Source organism: Pyxicephalus adspersus, chromosome 6, assembly GCF_032062135.1.
Source record: "Pyxicephalus adspersus chromosome 6, UCB_Pads_2.0, whole genome shotgun sequence".
Taxonomy (NCBI): Eukaryota; Metazoa; Chordata; class Amphibia; order Anura; family Pyxicephalidae; genus Pyxicephalus; species Pyxicephalus adspersus.
Window position 1 is genome coordinate 95,110,632 of NC_092863.1, and position 15,974 is coordinate 95,126,605.

Here is a 15,974-nt window from a genome sequence, read left to right on the forward strand (position 1 = left end):
CAGGTCTACAATTTAAAAAAAAATTTCATGAAAAACAGTGGATCACTTTTGGTACAGAAATCTAGACCTCAGTGTAACGCTCAGGAGGTTAATTCAGCTGAGAAAAACAACAAAAATAAAGCAGGAACCTTTCACAGCTGATTCATTGAAATTGATGCAGCTGTGTGTTGTAATACACATATTAATGTCTGGAGAGCACTAAGCAGCATTATCCACAAGTGGGGACTGATTACTGCATAAAACAAGCTATTATTCTGTGAAATAATTACCCATTGAGTACAGTGTGTTTGCTGCAATTGTATTGTTTGTATCTGTGCAGAAATTTGCAGAGGTTAATGGAAAGAATAACCTACTGGAGATTCAGCTGGAGAGATTAAATAGGTTGTGGAAAATAAGCCAGGCAAATGAACAGAGCTCTGCGCAAGGTATGAAAAATAGAACATTTGTTTTATTCCACAGCGTTGCCTTTAAGGGCCAGATTTAAAGAAGAAGTCCACCAATAAGGATATGGTAAAGTGCATGCCTAATCTTCTTATATTTTGCCAACAGTAAATTTAGGTAAGTTAGGAAAGTTTTATGGGTTTGGTAGAGAGTGGGATGGGATCCCACATATCTTCTGAATAATGCCACTATGGCCAGATAATCTGCTCCCGAGATGTATTGAATATTAAGGAGGATGTTCACTTGGGCCACAAGGCGTTAATACTTAGGGCGACATAGAATTTTTTCAGTCTTCGTTGATCAAATCTACTGTTTTTAAAGTGCTCATTTTGAACATTGGCCATTCAGGCTGGTGGTTATTGCAGAAAGGGACAGACAATGCCCCTTTTGCAAAAACTGATCTCACCTACCTGATCAGCATCCAGCTGTGAAATGGTGCTGTGCTGCACGTGCCTATCTCAGAGTTGGTTGGGTTTAGTTGGGTATTTCTATTATTCTAGTATTCTGTTTATGTTACATTATCACTAGGCAATTTGCAATGCAGACAGATTATTAATGGCGATAGGCCCAGTGCTGTATATAGCTGCCTGCTGAATACAGTAAGTTGTGGTAATGCCCACACATGATGCAGAGCCTCCATGAATGAATGAACTGACATCCAATGAATGAAAGTGATAGATCAGGGACAGTAAAGCTGGGGTGAAAATACTGTAACTAGATAATGCTGGATGTCCTTTTAGCCTGGAAACGAGGTGGATTCTGTCTGACTTGCTGGAACTTCTAATTCACACTGAGTAAACAATTTCAGTACAGAAAAGAAAGCTCTGTAATAGTGCAAGACTAATGGTTGGAGCCCATGGCAAATTGTCCTGTTAGGAACCCAAACCGCCCAATTCAATCAAATCGCACAACCAACAGACATAAAACTGCAGTAATAGCAGGGACATTACCACAGTCCTGAAAAAAGGACCATACCCCTGCACTTGGTACACATATGATCAATTTGTACTACTTCCACCACAGTGCAATTTGTTAAAACAGAGCAGAGGGTCCTTTACCTATTCCTGGGGACCTCAGTCATAGACCTTTCAGTGACAGACACCCCCACCCCATCATGCACACCTTCGCAACTGACCCTGGGAACAAAGCCCCAATGCAGCAATGCAATACCAGACCCGCAGTGCAAACCTCAGGACAAACCCCTTAGTGACAGCTCTCCCAGTGCAGATCCCAGTGCAGACCCAAATATCACACCTCAGTAATAGACCCCCAGTGCAGACCTTAGTGATATACCCACAATAGGGACCACAGTGATAGACCCGCCTTGGTAGCAGTACCATAGTAACCTACCCCCAGTGGTCAGTAGAAAGCGCAAAATGTTCAACACTGTGGGCTCTCTCTCTGACTCTTTCTCTCTGCTGGAACTAAATAGAATCTGTCAGACCAGAGATAGCACTGAGCAGCCAAAGTTATTGTCATACTCAGCTGCAGGTTATTGCCTGGATCCCCAGGACATAGTGGTAACATTGTAAACCCAGGACAGTCTGAGAAGTCTGGGACAGTTGGGAGGGGTATAATGTATTTGAATCCCATGCAAACACAGTGAGAACAAACAAATTTCATACAGATAGGACCCTGGTGCTACAAGGCATGGTTGCTAGTCACTAAGCCACAATATTTGGCAGCTTGACAAGTTTTAAATATCACAATCCCGAACAATGTACTAGTTTTCAAGACTTCTAGGTTCACAAATTTCAAAAAATAGATGTCTATGACAGTTAGGAACTGATAAACAACATGTAACACAATAAAAAGTGACAAGCTAACCTATTAACTAAACAATTTGTTATAAAAAGGGTCAGGTACAGGTTTTGTGTTACAGTTAATATCAAGATAAGTGGGCTGCTTTAAAGCGGGAAACATTAATGCATAACTACACAATGCATGGTGTTAAAAGGTCTCAAACAAAAAGTAGAAAATCACTTTACACTACAACAATCCAGTACTTTCTATCTTTATGCATATAGGATTTATTTGAAATTGAATACAAATTGCATTCATTTACATTAAAAAAGAATATACTTTTGCGTTACAATTTAACACAAGCCAACTTGTTCATTGTGTTTATGCTAAATGCAGACATGTTTCTCCTTATTAATGTGCAGAGTGTGCAGCATTATACAATATGATAAAAGGGCTGCAGGAGACAATGGAAGCACAATGCAAAATGAAAGGTAAGCCATGTACAATCTTTATTCATTTCGAACTGCACTTAAAGTGAACTTGTAAGGTAATAAGGCTAACATTTGAAAATTCCTTTGGACCTTGTCTTGCTTTTTGTTTGTTTATTACTCCTCCGCTACATTTCTAAAAACCTAGAAAGCCCCTGCTCCCAAAGCCCATTTGAAATTTAGAGACCTCTCAATTGAAGGGCAGTTAGCTCCATCCACTTCAGATCTAAGAAGGGACAGACATAGGGAGGTGCAAAGGGCCCCAGACCTTTCTCAGCCAACAGGGATCCCAAGTTAGTTTGAGTTGGGGGCCTATGTCAGTTCTTCACAGGGGTCCACTGTTAGCTAAATCTGCCCCTACTAGATCTAAACCACACTTCTACCATTCAACACACAAACAAAGACTCTCTTCCAGTAGCAAAGAAGTATACTCATCATGGTAACCCTAGCTTTTGCTTATAATTTTTTTGTAGTTGTTGCACCTTAAAAGTGAATAATCTAATAAAGTGACAAAAGATCCAAAATATTTTTGCTTAGTATGGAATGTTGATGACCCCATACAGGTAGTTGACTCTCGCCAAACATTGGGGCCTCGGCCAGCAACAAAAACCTGACAGGTTTCAAATCTGAATTCCAGGGATGAAAATTATGATGCAAACTAAGGCTACGTACACACATACAATATTTGTCGTTGGAAAGGATCTTTCACGATCCTTTCCGATGACAAATGACGCATGATGCATGAATAAGCATACAGCATCGTTCTACTCTATGGAGAGGGAAGGACAATGGGGCAGCATCCCTCTGCTCTCTCTTTCCTTCACTTTCATTACGATCATTCCTCATCCGTCGTCCATGGATCCGCCAGGATGGTCGTCCAGACAATGGACCAGGAGCATCGTACACACACCAAATTCATAATTACCCTGCTTCTCATAAGCAGTTCAAAGAACAGAGCTGTGGGTGGGTCCCAGCAGATTTACCAACTTCAAGCTGCCTGCAGCAACCTAAAGGACGGGGTAGCTCCAAGACCAGTCATCCTGCATAAGGAGATAGTGCAACAGGGACTGGTCCTTATTACAGGAAACGCCATCACAGAGGCAACATTTTATGCTTGATTACTGCACAGATCTGGAAGAAATACATACAAATCACTCTGAGATTTATGAAAGACAAATAAATATGGTTGTTTTTATATTTAGGCAATGTTTGCTTATCTTAAAGCTTAGCTTTAGTGATGTTTGCACAGCATGCACAATGACTGTTTACCATACTTATACTGTATATACCAGTTTGCTAAGGGAATGTGGAGTATCGTGCTAAATCTTATGCTTTCTCTTTTTATGAACATTTATAGACATGGCTTGTATAACGGTCGTATTGCCATTGTTTTTAATCAGCACACAATGGCAGCAAAATAAACATGTTATCCATGGCCAGTGCTCTAATTGATTGCATTTGCTGGGAATCAGGAACTGTTCTTGTTTAAACTGGTCTAGCATTATTAAACACTTCTTTGTGTTTAGATGAAAACTGCAATCTGAAGAAAACTATCAGTAACTTGGAGGAGAAACTTCAAGATGTTACCCAGGTAAGAATGATAATGAGGTTTTAAGGTTGTGATGTGTTTTTCCAGAATCATTTATTGGGATGTAAAGGTCCTTTCACCTCTTTGCACTTTATGTGCTACAATGAAGGATCACAGTAATAATACCAATCACTTATAATATATAAAGTGCATCCCCAAGTAGTGGCATCAGAATAGTGTTGTGCAGTTTGTACCAACATGGCTGCTTGCAGTCTCCATCAGAAGCAGATTCAACAGAGCACCATTGGCAGACATTTGTCACCCCATAACACTGAAGCAGAACTTTCATATATATGAAAGTAAAACATAAAAACATATAAAAACATTTATATTTTCCCTTACCATACCTTTTGATCCATCCACAAACTAAACCTAGCGAGTCCTGCAATGGCTCACCATAGCATCCAGCACCGCCATCTTCTTTTTTCCTTTTCTTCACACGTCATCCAATCTCGTAGTGTGCAATGGGTGATGATCTTAATTGCAGAAGAAGCAGCCAATGGCTTTCTGGGATATGTGATGTATATATCACAGGAACCTGTGGGTTTCCCCTTTTATATAACATTAAAAACGTTATATGTAATGTTTTCATTATTTCATTTCATATGTAAATGTTTTCATTCCTGGACCAGATCTATTCCAGGTTTACTGGATCACCAAGGTTCTCCCATGATCGCTATCTTTCCCAGTCTTGGAGAGCTTTAAATAATCAGCATGTTCCTGTCCTTTTCTGAACTTGAATATTTGTTTTTTTAAATCGCTTGGTTAAGTATGGAAATACATTGAGGTCTGTATCTTGGACTAGAATGTCTGTTGCACTGCCGTTTCTTATTAACAAGGGTGCGAGTATTGGCTCAGCTGCTTGGAGCAGGGACTCTGTATGGAGAAATCTTTTGTTGTCATGCTATGATCACATGTGAAACTAAATATCTGTGTTTAATTAGAACATTTGGAATGTTTTACGGGGTTCACTAAAAATGCTTTAATATTACAAAAACAATTTTGTTTAGAATAAACTTTATTTATCGCGTATGTTGAGGGAAGTGCCCTGTTCTCTGGAGACCAATTAGTGAGATAAACAAGTCAAATCAATCCGACATTATCCACTTATCCATAGTAAAGAAACATATCTGTGGTCTGCAACTAAAGCGAAATATCTCCCCAGTCAATTTGTTATTTTACTGGGTCGCCTGCCTGTATAGCATTCATAATTATTTTGAGAAATGAAAAAAAAGACAGAATTACAGTACTCCTTTGATATTATTATTAGTTGACCTGTCAATGAAATGCAAAGTTTGCATAATTTAACAGGGAACATGTCAGAATCATCAAATCACATGTGTTTTGAGTAAAAAGTAATATGATAAGACCCTTCTTAATGGTGGCAATGCACTGGTTGATAGGTGCACCACCAGTGTACACAATCAATACTCTCCAGGTTTCGATCGTTTACCTGGATATTAACACTCACCTTTAAACCAACCCACAGCCCTCATTTAGTACCACCCACTCCTGCTCTGACCACCAATAGTATGGGGATTTCCCCCCAACGAGGTATTTTATTGGTGGTCAGAGAAAGGGGATTGGCAACAATTAGTTGAAGAATGGAAATTCCCGATCGTTGATCAAATATTATTTTTGGAATTTATAATGTGTTTGCTTTAGATTCGGTGTTTTTAGTCAAATCTAACATCAAATCTATTAGATATATCAACCATTATATGGCCAGGATTAAAGTTCCCTTGGGCTCTAACTATTGGGGTGCTGTGGGTGATTCACATTAACAGAAGCTGCAGAGGTAATTTTGACTGACCCTGTCTGTGTGGAGTTGATGTGTCATAAAAGCAAAACTGAGAAGCAGAGCTTGCCTATTTATTGACTAAAAATGACTGCTCCTGTATTCATAAAGACAAATTATTTATAGCAGCAAGTGTTTTTAATGGACACACAGTGCCTGGATTAATATGATGCCCTATAATAGTCAGGGTAAGGAGTTGTAAATATGTGCAAAGTGCAGTAGCCTATAACAATCAGCTTTCAGCTTATCACTAATAACCTCTGGTTGCCAAATAAAACATATATTAGTAATGTGCTATTGACAGTTCCCCAGTACCATTTTACTTTAAGGAGGGTCTAAACCCACAATTACTTACCTATCCCCTTTGGGTTGCATAGCTTTGCCATCTTCCTTCTTTTTCACTTCCTAAAGACAATCTTTGGCCATCTTACTTTGCTGTGCCAGGATGCGGGTGTTCATCCATTCCCAGCATGCGCACACGCATGCAGCAAATGGACCGCCAATCAGGAAGGAAAGAGCAGTTTTTGCAGAGGGGACATCCCCTGTCACTTTCTGCAATAATGATTTGCTTGAATCATAAAAGTTGAAAGTGAAACTTTAGATCCACTTTAAACACAGTAGATTTGATCTAGGAAGACTGAATAAAACTCTATGTTGCCCCAAGTATCAACTCCTTGTGGTCCAAGTGAGAATCCTCCTCAATATTCAATACATCTTCAAGAGCAGATTATCTGACCATAGTGGCATTATTCAGAAGATATGTGGGATTCCATCCAACTCCTTTATACCAAACCTGGTAAACTTAACTAAATTTACTGATATATGGTCTTTTGTGGTGCCTGGTTTGGTGACCTGTTATTGGAAGCTTCTTTCCATTGCCCAACTGGTCCTCGGTCCATACTGATTCTTGAAGCCTTCAGGACCCTGTAAGGACTTCAGTGGGGATCAAGCAATTACCTCTTCCCTCTTCCAATGTCCACCATCCACCAATAAGTGACATAGGTACTAGATTTTTAGGTAATATTTTTTCTTTCACTGACCAATAGAACAAATAACACGAAATGGAGAAAAGCTTGGCTTTTAAAGAACAAGTAAAGGTTTACACATAAATGTAGCTTCTTTTATTAACAATTGTTTTTGATGTGCATTTTTCACTGGTCATAACCTTGCTTTTATATTTCCTCACCTGAATTACTCAGGTTTGCAACATGTTTACTTTTTTATAACATTGTTCTGTCTTTTTTATGCACTTCAAACAAAATTAAGTATCCTTGGTCTGGAATGTGAAGAATTACGTGCATTAATCTTTATGTTTGTTGTTAGTGGAGGAATGTGCAGAACTGGCCTTCACCACTGCAGGTTCCACAAGCAATTCATACTAATCAGCCTAAGTGGGAGTATGTTAAAGGATTGTTAGTGATAAAGAAAATGTTATTCCTTTATAGAATTCTCTGAAGACAGAAAATATAGTAATGTTTTGTACAGGTACTTCAGGAACAGTTTTCCTATTTAATATAGGACATTTTCAGGTTAGATTTTTGTCGTTGGAAAGTATCTTTCACAATCCTTTCAAATTACCAAAGACTGAATGAGCGCTGTACATACAGCGCTGTTCTGCTCGATGGAGAGGGGAGGGGGAGAACAAATGAGCAGCACCCCGTTGCGCTCTCTCTTCCTCACTTATGGTACTTTGGCATTATGGTACTTCGTTGTTCGTAGATCTGCCAGGACAGATCCATGAATGACGTTGGGTGGCTGCTTTACACATCAGATTCTCGTCCGATACTAGCTCCAAAGGGAATCATCTGACGTGTTCACATAGCCTAACTGTGGGTCACCCACAAAGAACAAATACTGTATATATTGGTCTAGGTATTCAGATTTTCCCCTGTATGTGCTACTCTATACCAGTGTTCGCTAAACTTTCCAGACCATCGGACCACTAAATTTACCGGCTCTGCTCATGCGTGGGGACCCCAGTGTCGCTCAAAGAGGAAGAAACTTCCCACTCTCCTATCGCAGGTCTGAGGCTGCAATGGAAGATTGGACGGGTTGTGTCCAGAGACACAACCCCCCACTTCCCTGAGCTTGCCATCTGTACAGGAGACATGGTCCGCGGCTCTGGCCGGTGCACCCTCCCCAGCAGGGTCCTTCTCCTGACCCCGCTCAGGTTTGCACCAGCTAGAGCTGCGGACCACCGATTGGCGACCATTGCTCTATATCATCAGAGGGGTTTGAAAATGTATACAAACTTCAATAGTGATTGTCTAAGTTCTTTTTTTTTAAAATCTGAATTGAATGGTACGGTAAATTGTCATAATTGTGCTTATTGGACAAGCAGGCTCAGTCTCTGGTTTAAACTGTATTTCAGGAGTTTAATTGGACCATTCTTTTTTTAACGAAACTGGTCCGATGTACCTCGACTTGCTTTGCATATCTATTTTACTGGCTATCTGTTTGCTTTATTCAGATGAGCAATTTTTCTTCCAGCAAGATAGCATACCACCACACTACCAATGAAATAGCCTGTTCTGGCACGATATTGGATTCCTTGTTCCCCTAACCTAACATCCCTTCATCCCTTCACTTCGCTACCTGTGGGGAACCCTAAATGATGTTGTATATCATAGAAAACTAGCTACACTGGCTGTACTACAGGAAGAAATTGACATGTCATGCAGAGCAATCTCTGTGGATATTGTAGTCAATGATGTTTGTGCAGTAGCTTGCTGAAATCAGCACAATCTTTTGGATGGTAATAGGAACCACTCTGAGCAACTAATGTGATTGCAGAAGTTAAACATAACTTACAGCTCCCCATTGGTTTCTATATAAATCAAGTAATAAAGCTTTTTTGTCGATATATTTAAATGTCGAAGTGTGTATACATTTTTGTAGCTTGTATATTATTGTGCCACCAATTGAGATTACATATGACCAGACCTCAACAAAACTGGCTTCATTCTTCTTTTCCTTCATCTTTGCAAGTTTGGAAATACTTTCCTGAGCACTAGTAAAGGGTCAGCCGGACTATTGCTAACTCAGCATACCATGGTTTTGATATGTGTATGTTTTATTCTTTGGTAAAATGTATGTAGAGGCCTAATTGTTTGGTTCTGGAAAGCAAAACAGTGGGAAAGGGATCATTCAGGTTTTGTTAACTACTTGTTTCCTCACTGGCAGTTGGGAAGGTATACAAAGCTTCATATGGGCAGCATAGTGGCTCAGTGGTTAGCACTCTAGCCTTTGCAGCGCTAGGTCCAAGGTTCGAATCCCGGCCAGCACACTATCTGCATGGAGTTTGCTTATTCTCCCAGTGTTTGTGTGGGTTTCTTCTGGGTTCTTCAGTTTCCTCCCACTTTTCTAAAACATGCAGTTTGGTTAATTGGTTTCCCCAAAAATTGACAAATGGGACATTAGATTGTAAGCCCCTTTGATGGACAGTAAGTGACATGACTATGGACTTTGTAAAATGTCGGCGATATATATATTCTGTGTAATAATATTAATTGGCACAGATGAACATTGGAATTGGAAATATTGTATCTAAAAAAACAAGGATAATCCTCCAAATGGAACACCCATTTCTAGCTCTCCCTTCTCCTATTGTAACTGCAGGATAAAAAATGAAATCTCCCCAGCAGGACACTGCTGTAAATATTAAGTATGTTAAATGCATCCAATATGATTGCAAAAAAAGTGTTGGTTGGTTATATAAAATGTAATAACTTTCTCTGCTTTTGGTTATGGCAGAGTTACCTGTAATTAAATGCATTTCTTTTAGGAGTACAAGAACAAGATTGAACTACTAACCAATGACAAGAGAACCAAGGAGGAGGAATTCAAATCACAGATGGAGAAGAAATGTTGTGAGGTGGAAGCCACATGTAGGTTTCACAACATTTTACAGATTTGTACTAATAGTGAAGATTTACATTTGTCTGATTGCAAAAAGTGAAGTATGGCAGTGGGCAAAGTGAATAAAATTCTGTGTTGCTTCAAGACATAAAACAAATGTTTTTTTTTGTTTCATATTTTTTTTACTTTAACTGGAAATCTATCTGATATTTACAAATTTTTGAATCCACAGTATTGCTCAAAGAAGAGGAAAAAAATAACCTACTTTCTAAGAAGGAGATGGAAATATCTGATCTAACCCGACGACTGCAAACACAAGAGAAAGAAAAGCAAAGTGAGCTGATCAAACAGCAAATTGAGGTAATAATTAGCTATTCTATAATCCCACAAATCCCACTATTCCACAATTCCACAATTGAATTATTTTGATGGGTTTGTAATGTATTGTAAAAGCCTTCCTTGGAGAATAAAAATCTTAAATGGTAACTATAGTGCTTTTTGGAAAGAAGCAATTACCAATGAGCATATATCAAAATCAGAATTCAAGTGATGGGTATATTAGTGCAGCCTTAAAGCGGACCTAAACTCAAAATTTTTACTTTACATAAAAGGGTAGATAACCCTTTTATATAAAGTAAACATTTTATTTTTTTTAAGTTCTACACCCTTTAAAGAAAAAAAAAAAAGTGTAGCACCTCCCCTTTCTGTATTGATTGCTGCAGCAATCAAAACTGAATGGGAGCGCAGAGCCTCCTGGAATATCTATGTCATGCATCCCAGGAGGCTCTTGGCTGCTCCTTCTGCGCATGCGCAATCTCAGGCACGTGCAGAAGGAGCACACATGTGAAGTGAGAGCGGCCCTCTTTTTCCCCATCTTTTTTACCCGATCTCGCATCTGCGTGGTGCGTGATTGGGTAGCGTACAAAAAAAGAACCTGGATGAAGAGTGAAGAAGATGTGGCGGCGAGCAAACGCTGGGCCAAAGAAGTATACTGGGGTGACCCGGGACCCAATTGAAGAAACCTCCCAATGGATCGACAGATCTAGGGGATAAAGGTAAATGTAAAACATAGCCAGGTGCGTATAACCAGGGAACTCTTCCCTCTTTGGAGATGATACATGTAGCTCCTCCAAGTGGCAACTCCATAGAGAATGAATAGGGGCGGCAGTGAGCGGCTGTCAAATGTGCGGATGCTGGTTCTACGGCAGTGTGAGTAACCAGGTGGTTGGCAAGGTGCCAGTTGCAAGGAGGCACACATCGTTCAATCCCGAAGTCTAAACCATAAAAGATGCACAGACAGCTATTGCCAAACATCCTGTTCTGTTAAATGGAGAGGGGAAGGGTGTGTGTCCTCACCTTAGTAAAATAATAGCTGTAGCTATCAATCAGCCATTTAGTCATCCAGAACATCGGCTTGCTAAACTACATCATGGGACCTGCACTAAATTATTACCCAAGATGATCATCTCTGACAAGAAAAATTTAGCTCTGTGCAAAGCCTTACCTCCTAAAGATTACTAGTATTTAGATTGTTTTTTGTAACTTGTCAGAGCAGATTTGTCAGGCTTGTCAGGCGGTAAGGCCATCATCACCCTCACTTAGTGCTGATAACAAACACTCCATTCTAAAAACTGTCATGTAAGAAAAATGCTGTCAAGATTACAAGAAGGAGAGCTAAAGACTTTGTAATGGACAGTTTCACCCTCCCTATCAGCAACATAAATAGAATGTTTTCTTTGGACACAGAGCTCAGGAAGGCTATTTGTCTCCAGGGGCCTTCTAGTGACTATTAATATTTCGGTACAATTACTGTCTTCCTGATTACTAACTGTGGCGATAAAATCCTAGCTACAAAGACAATATATTGTTTTCAGTTTAACAGACATTTTAAGAAAAGCACCACTGGCAGGAATCAGAGACTATGTGCATAATAAGCAAATATTGCTACTTCCATGCATCTAAATAATAACAAACTCTTCAAAGAGAATCATTTGTAGAACTTTATCACTAATTTTTATTAATACTTTACTATTAACATAAGTGGAACATGGGATCCCTTGACATTGTACATTAAATGAGAAATAAGAATAAAAGCCACAAGACAATTCAAGAAAGTGGGATTAAATGATTAAAATCAAAATCAGTACAGCATGTCGTATTTAACAGGGTAGATTGATCTCAATGTTATAACAAAGCAGAATAATCATAAAAATAAATATCACCCCTCTAGAAGTTGACTCTTGTGAGCTAGTTTCTGCAATAGAAGGGGAATTGACGCGTTTCGCAACAATATGACTGCTTCCTCAGGAATGGAAAACAGAGATCAAATCTAGACAAACATCCAGAGGGGTAATATTTATTATTAATATTATTATTTTTATTATTATGCTTTGTTATAACATTGAGACCAATTTACCCTATTCGATACGACATGCTACCGTTTGTTTTTATCAATCTTTTGTAATATATTAATATTTTTGTATGAAAAAAAAATGTACTGATTTTAATTTTAATCATGTAGCTCGTGAAAATCCCACATTCTTGAACTCTCTTGTTCGAAATACTTTATTAGTAATACTTTTCTCATATAGGCATGTATTTCCACATTTATATGCACAAATAAATCAATAAAAGATTGTAGTCTTCCTTTTGCACTGTAGTTTTACTGTAGGTAGAGACAAGCCATTGTTGATTTCCCTGAACCCAAATGGCTCCTCAAAGGCTGGGAAACCCTTTATAGTCACAATGTCTTTGCTTTATTAACCCCTCTTTCATAAGAATGATCAAGTTTGGCTTATTAAAACTAATCATTTAAACTTGAAAATGGCGGAAATAGAATGTTAAAATCTGATTGGATAAGACACCTACAGAACAGAGTAAATTAATGTTTGAGATGAGATTATTATGTGTTTGTCATATTGAGGAATAAAAGCATGGCGGCAACAGATGTCAAACTGATGGGAGAGATTGTATTTTCTTTCATATGCACTATTCAGATGTATGGGTTTAGGCTAAATCAATATATGTTACTATGCAGCAATTTGCCTGCAAATCCCAGGGATTGTATTTAATCTAATTTTCTCCTAAAAACCGATGAAGATCCAAAGTTAAAGTGTTAACCCCCAATAGGACTAGATTGGCCTGATTTATTAAAGCTCTCCAAGACTAGAGAAGTTTACAGATGTGGAAAACATTCCTAAAATTAATTTATATTAGTTGGTGGATGTTTTCTTTCCTGCACCAGATCTATTCCAAGTTTGCTGGATCACACTGGTTCTGTAATCTTCTCCATCCTTGGAGAGCTTTACTAAGTCAGATCTGATGGGCCTGATTTATTAAAGCTCTCCAAGGCTGGAGAGGATACACTTTCATTAGTGATGCTGGGTGATCATGCAAACCTGGAATGGATCTGGTCCAGGATTCAAAACATTTGCAAGCAAAAAGCAAATTACTTTGAAGAAATTCATTCCAGGTTTGCTGGTTTACCCAGCTTCACTGATAAAAGTGCATCCTCTCCAGCCTTGGAGAGCTTTAATAAATTAGGCCCAATGTGTCTAAGTATAATGCAAAGGTAAGCAGGACAGATGAAGCCTTGGAATGGCCATCCATACTACACAGTTACAGAAAACTGAAATCTTCAGTAAAAGCACACACCCAAGACAAATGTAGATAAACAAGCAATGTCTGCAATACCCTGCATACACAGCTCCTTGTAAATAAATAAAAGTCTGACATTTGATATGATTCTGTAAATATGGTTTATAGATATATATACAGTAGTAAAGGATTTATTCTTTTCTTTCAGTTCAATGCCAAACTGGCAAGAATACAACACAAGAGTAACAAATCTTACCAAGGAGCAAACACTTTAGCGCAGAACATCTACCGAATGGTAATAATACCCCAACCTGTCTGATGCAAAAATAATCGAATGGGTTATGTCAATAAATGGTATTGTTTTTAATTTTCTAATTGCCAAGGTGACGCAGATCTGCTCTCAGATCAAATCTCAGGACGATATGGTAGTGGGAAGTAGGACTGCTCCATAGCAGAGTTTCTCAACCATGGTCCTCCAGAAGTTCTGTGTTCTTCAGTTTTCTTAGTTTTACCTATTCATCTCTGAAGCCTATGAACAACAATTACCTAAATCAGGGGTTGGCAAACTCCCACCTTTAGGCCAGATACTGCTTAGCCGGTAGTTCGTTCAGGCCTAACGCTCCCTGGCCGATCCAGCCTAATGCCAGCCAGCAACCCGTGGCTCGGGAGCCGCGGGGTCCTGGCGGATTAGCCAGAGTGCGCTAGGAACTTCCGGAGACGCCGGAGCTCTGGTGCCACCTCCTTGCTGTGGCTCCCCTATTTGTCGCGGCTGGCATTATTACTTCCGCCGCTGCGGTAAATAGGGAACGCTCCCTGATGGAAAAACCCTCTCCTCCGCAATGCATACGGGGGAGAGGGATTTCACTTCAGGGGGCGTTCCCTGGTGGAGGGCAGAGCCATTAGGACAGGAATCAGAGTCCGGCTCTGTATGCCCCTGCCCAGCCCTGAAATGTTCTAGTGGTCATAAAAGTTTGCCGGCCCCTGACCTAAATGAAACATTTAGAGAAATTTTATCTAGTAAATGGGAGCTACTGATGATATTTTTACCATCCTAGAAGTCACCTATACGAAAAAATCCCTTATTGTGCCACCATACCCCATGCCCCTATTCGCATCCGGGGGGAAAACTGGGTTTTGCCATGGAAGAGTCACAGGGGCATGTTGGGAATAAAGAGCTCAATTGGATTTATGACCATCTGACCAACACAGAAAGGGTATAAGAAGGAGAGGAACAAAGAATTGCAGGACGTTTTTTGCTGGAAATCTATATCAATGCTTCCATTGGAATAGTTGGGCAGGAAAAAGCCACCAGATCAGTCCATTGGGACCTAGATTTTAAAAGAGTACATTGGCCCAAGGACGTTATTTGGGCCGCTCTATGGTAAAGAATAAGATTGGGAACCCCTAGACCACCCAACTTTTGGGTGTATAAAGCGTAGTCGCATTTATTCTATGTTGATTACCATTCCAAATAAATTTGAGTAGCTTATTTTGTATATTGCGGAGAATCACTTGAGGAGTACAGGGACGTCATCAGCCGGCTGGGCCAAATCCATCGGCTGTAGTAAAGTCATCAAGTAGTCCCAGGACAAACTATCGAAGGCTTTATGAAGATCCAACAAGAGTAGCATAGCTTCTCGCTTGGCACCGCCATCCCATTTACCATGCAATGCCGAAATCAGATCAATGGTTCTCCTAGTTTGGTCCAGGGCCTGACGATTATTAAGAAACCGGATGTAGGATGTATATATTGATTCAGAGAGGACACTAATCTCAGGGATAACATTTTTGTCATTATTTTAAGATTGCAGTTAATAAGCGAGATGGGTCTGTATTTAGCAACTTCTGTGTGGTCTTTACCTGGCTTGGGAATTACACCTATATGTGGGCTCTATTGTCATCTAGCGGGACCAAATTGTCTTTACGCAGATAATTGAAAAAAGAGTCAGATGGGGAGCTAAGACCTCACTATAGGTTTTATAATATATGTTAGAAAGCCCATACAGGCCCGGGGCACTGTTAGTTTTAAAAGATTTGATTGCTTTCAGCATCTCTGCTATTGAAAATTCTTTATCTAATACTTTCACATGGAATTTATGCAATTTAGGTAGAAGGATTCTAGAGAAGAAGGATTACAATTTGTCACTAGAAAGTGAAGATGGGTGTTCATAGAGTATATGATAAAATGTATGAAAAGTTTCCAGAATCATTTTTGGATTCTGGGAGAGCCGATTATCAGATAGCTTGATTTTAGGCAGTGCATGGGAATGGCCCCTGGATTGAGTTTTTGTGCAAAGAATGAACCTGGTTTTGATGAGCCCAACGCAAAGTTTTTTCTGCTTTAGGTGTCAAACAAAAATTCAGTTCAGCGCGGAGTGCTTCTATTTGACCCCTTAAAACCCCATGGGAATTCTGTTTTTGACGTTTTTGCATCTGTAATGAAGCTTGTTGTTTTTGATCT

General features: G+C 39.5%; 1 protein-coding gene across 2 annotated transcripts in view; it reads left to right on the top strand.

Annotated features, from left to right (window-relative positions):
• The first annotated feature begins 116 nt into the window (after positions 1-116).
• The window catches only part of CCDC152 (coiled-coil domain containing 152), a 28,790-nt gene continuing 12,932 nt past the window's right edge, over positions 117-15,974 (top strand). Inside the window, exons 1-6 of one of the 2 annotated variants that reach the window (XM_072416659.1) lie at positions 117-425; positions 2,607-2,675; positions 4,199-4,263; positions 9,843-9,945; positions 10,149-10,276; positions 13,722-13,808. In XM_072416659.1, the coding sequence (XP_072272760.1) occupies positions 2,627-2,675; positions 4,199-4,263; positions 9,843-9,945; positions 10,149-10,276; positions 13,722-13,808 (432 nt within the window). In that variant the 5' untranslated portion in view covers positions 117-425; positions 2,607-2,626. Of the gene's footprint in view, positions 426-505; positions 2,676-4,198; positions 4,264-9,842; positions 9,946-10,148; positions 10,277-13,721; positions 13,809-15,974 lie in introns of those variants that run through there. The other variant, XM_072416658.1, reaches the window with a different exon arrangement.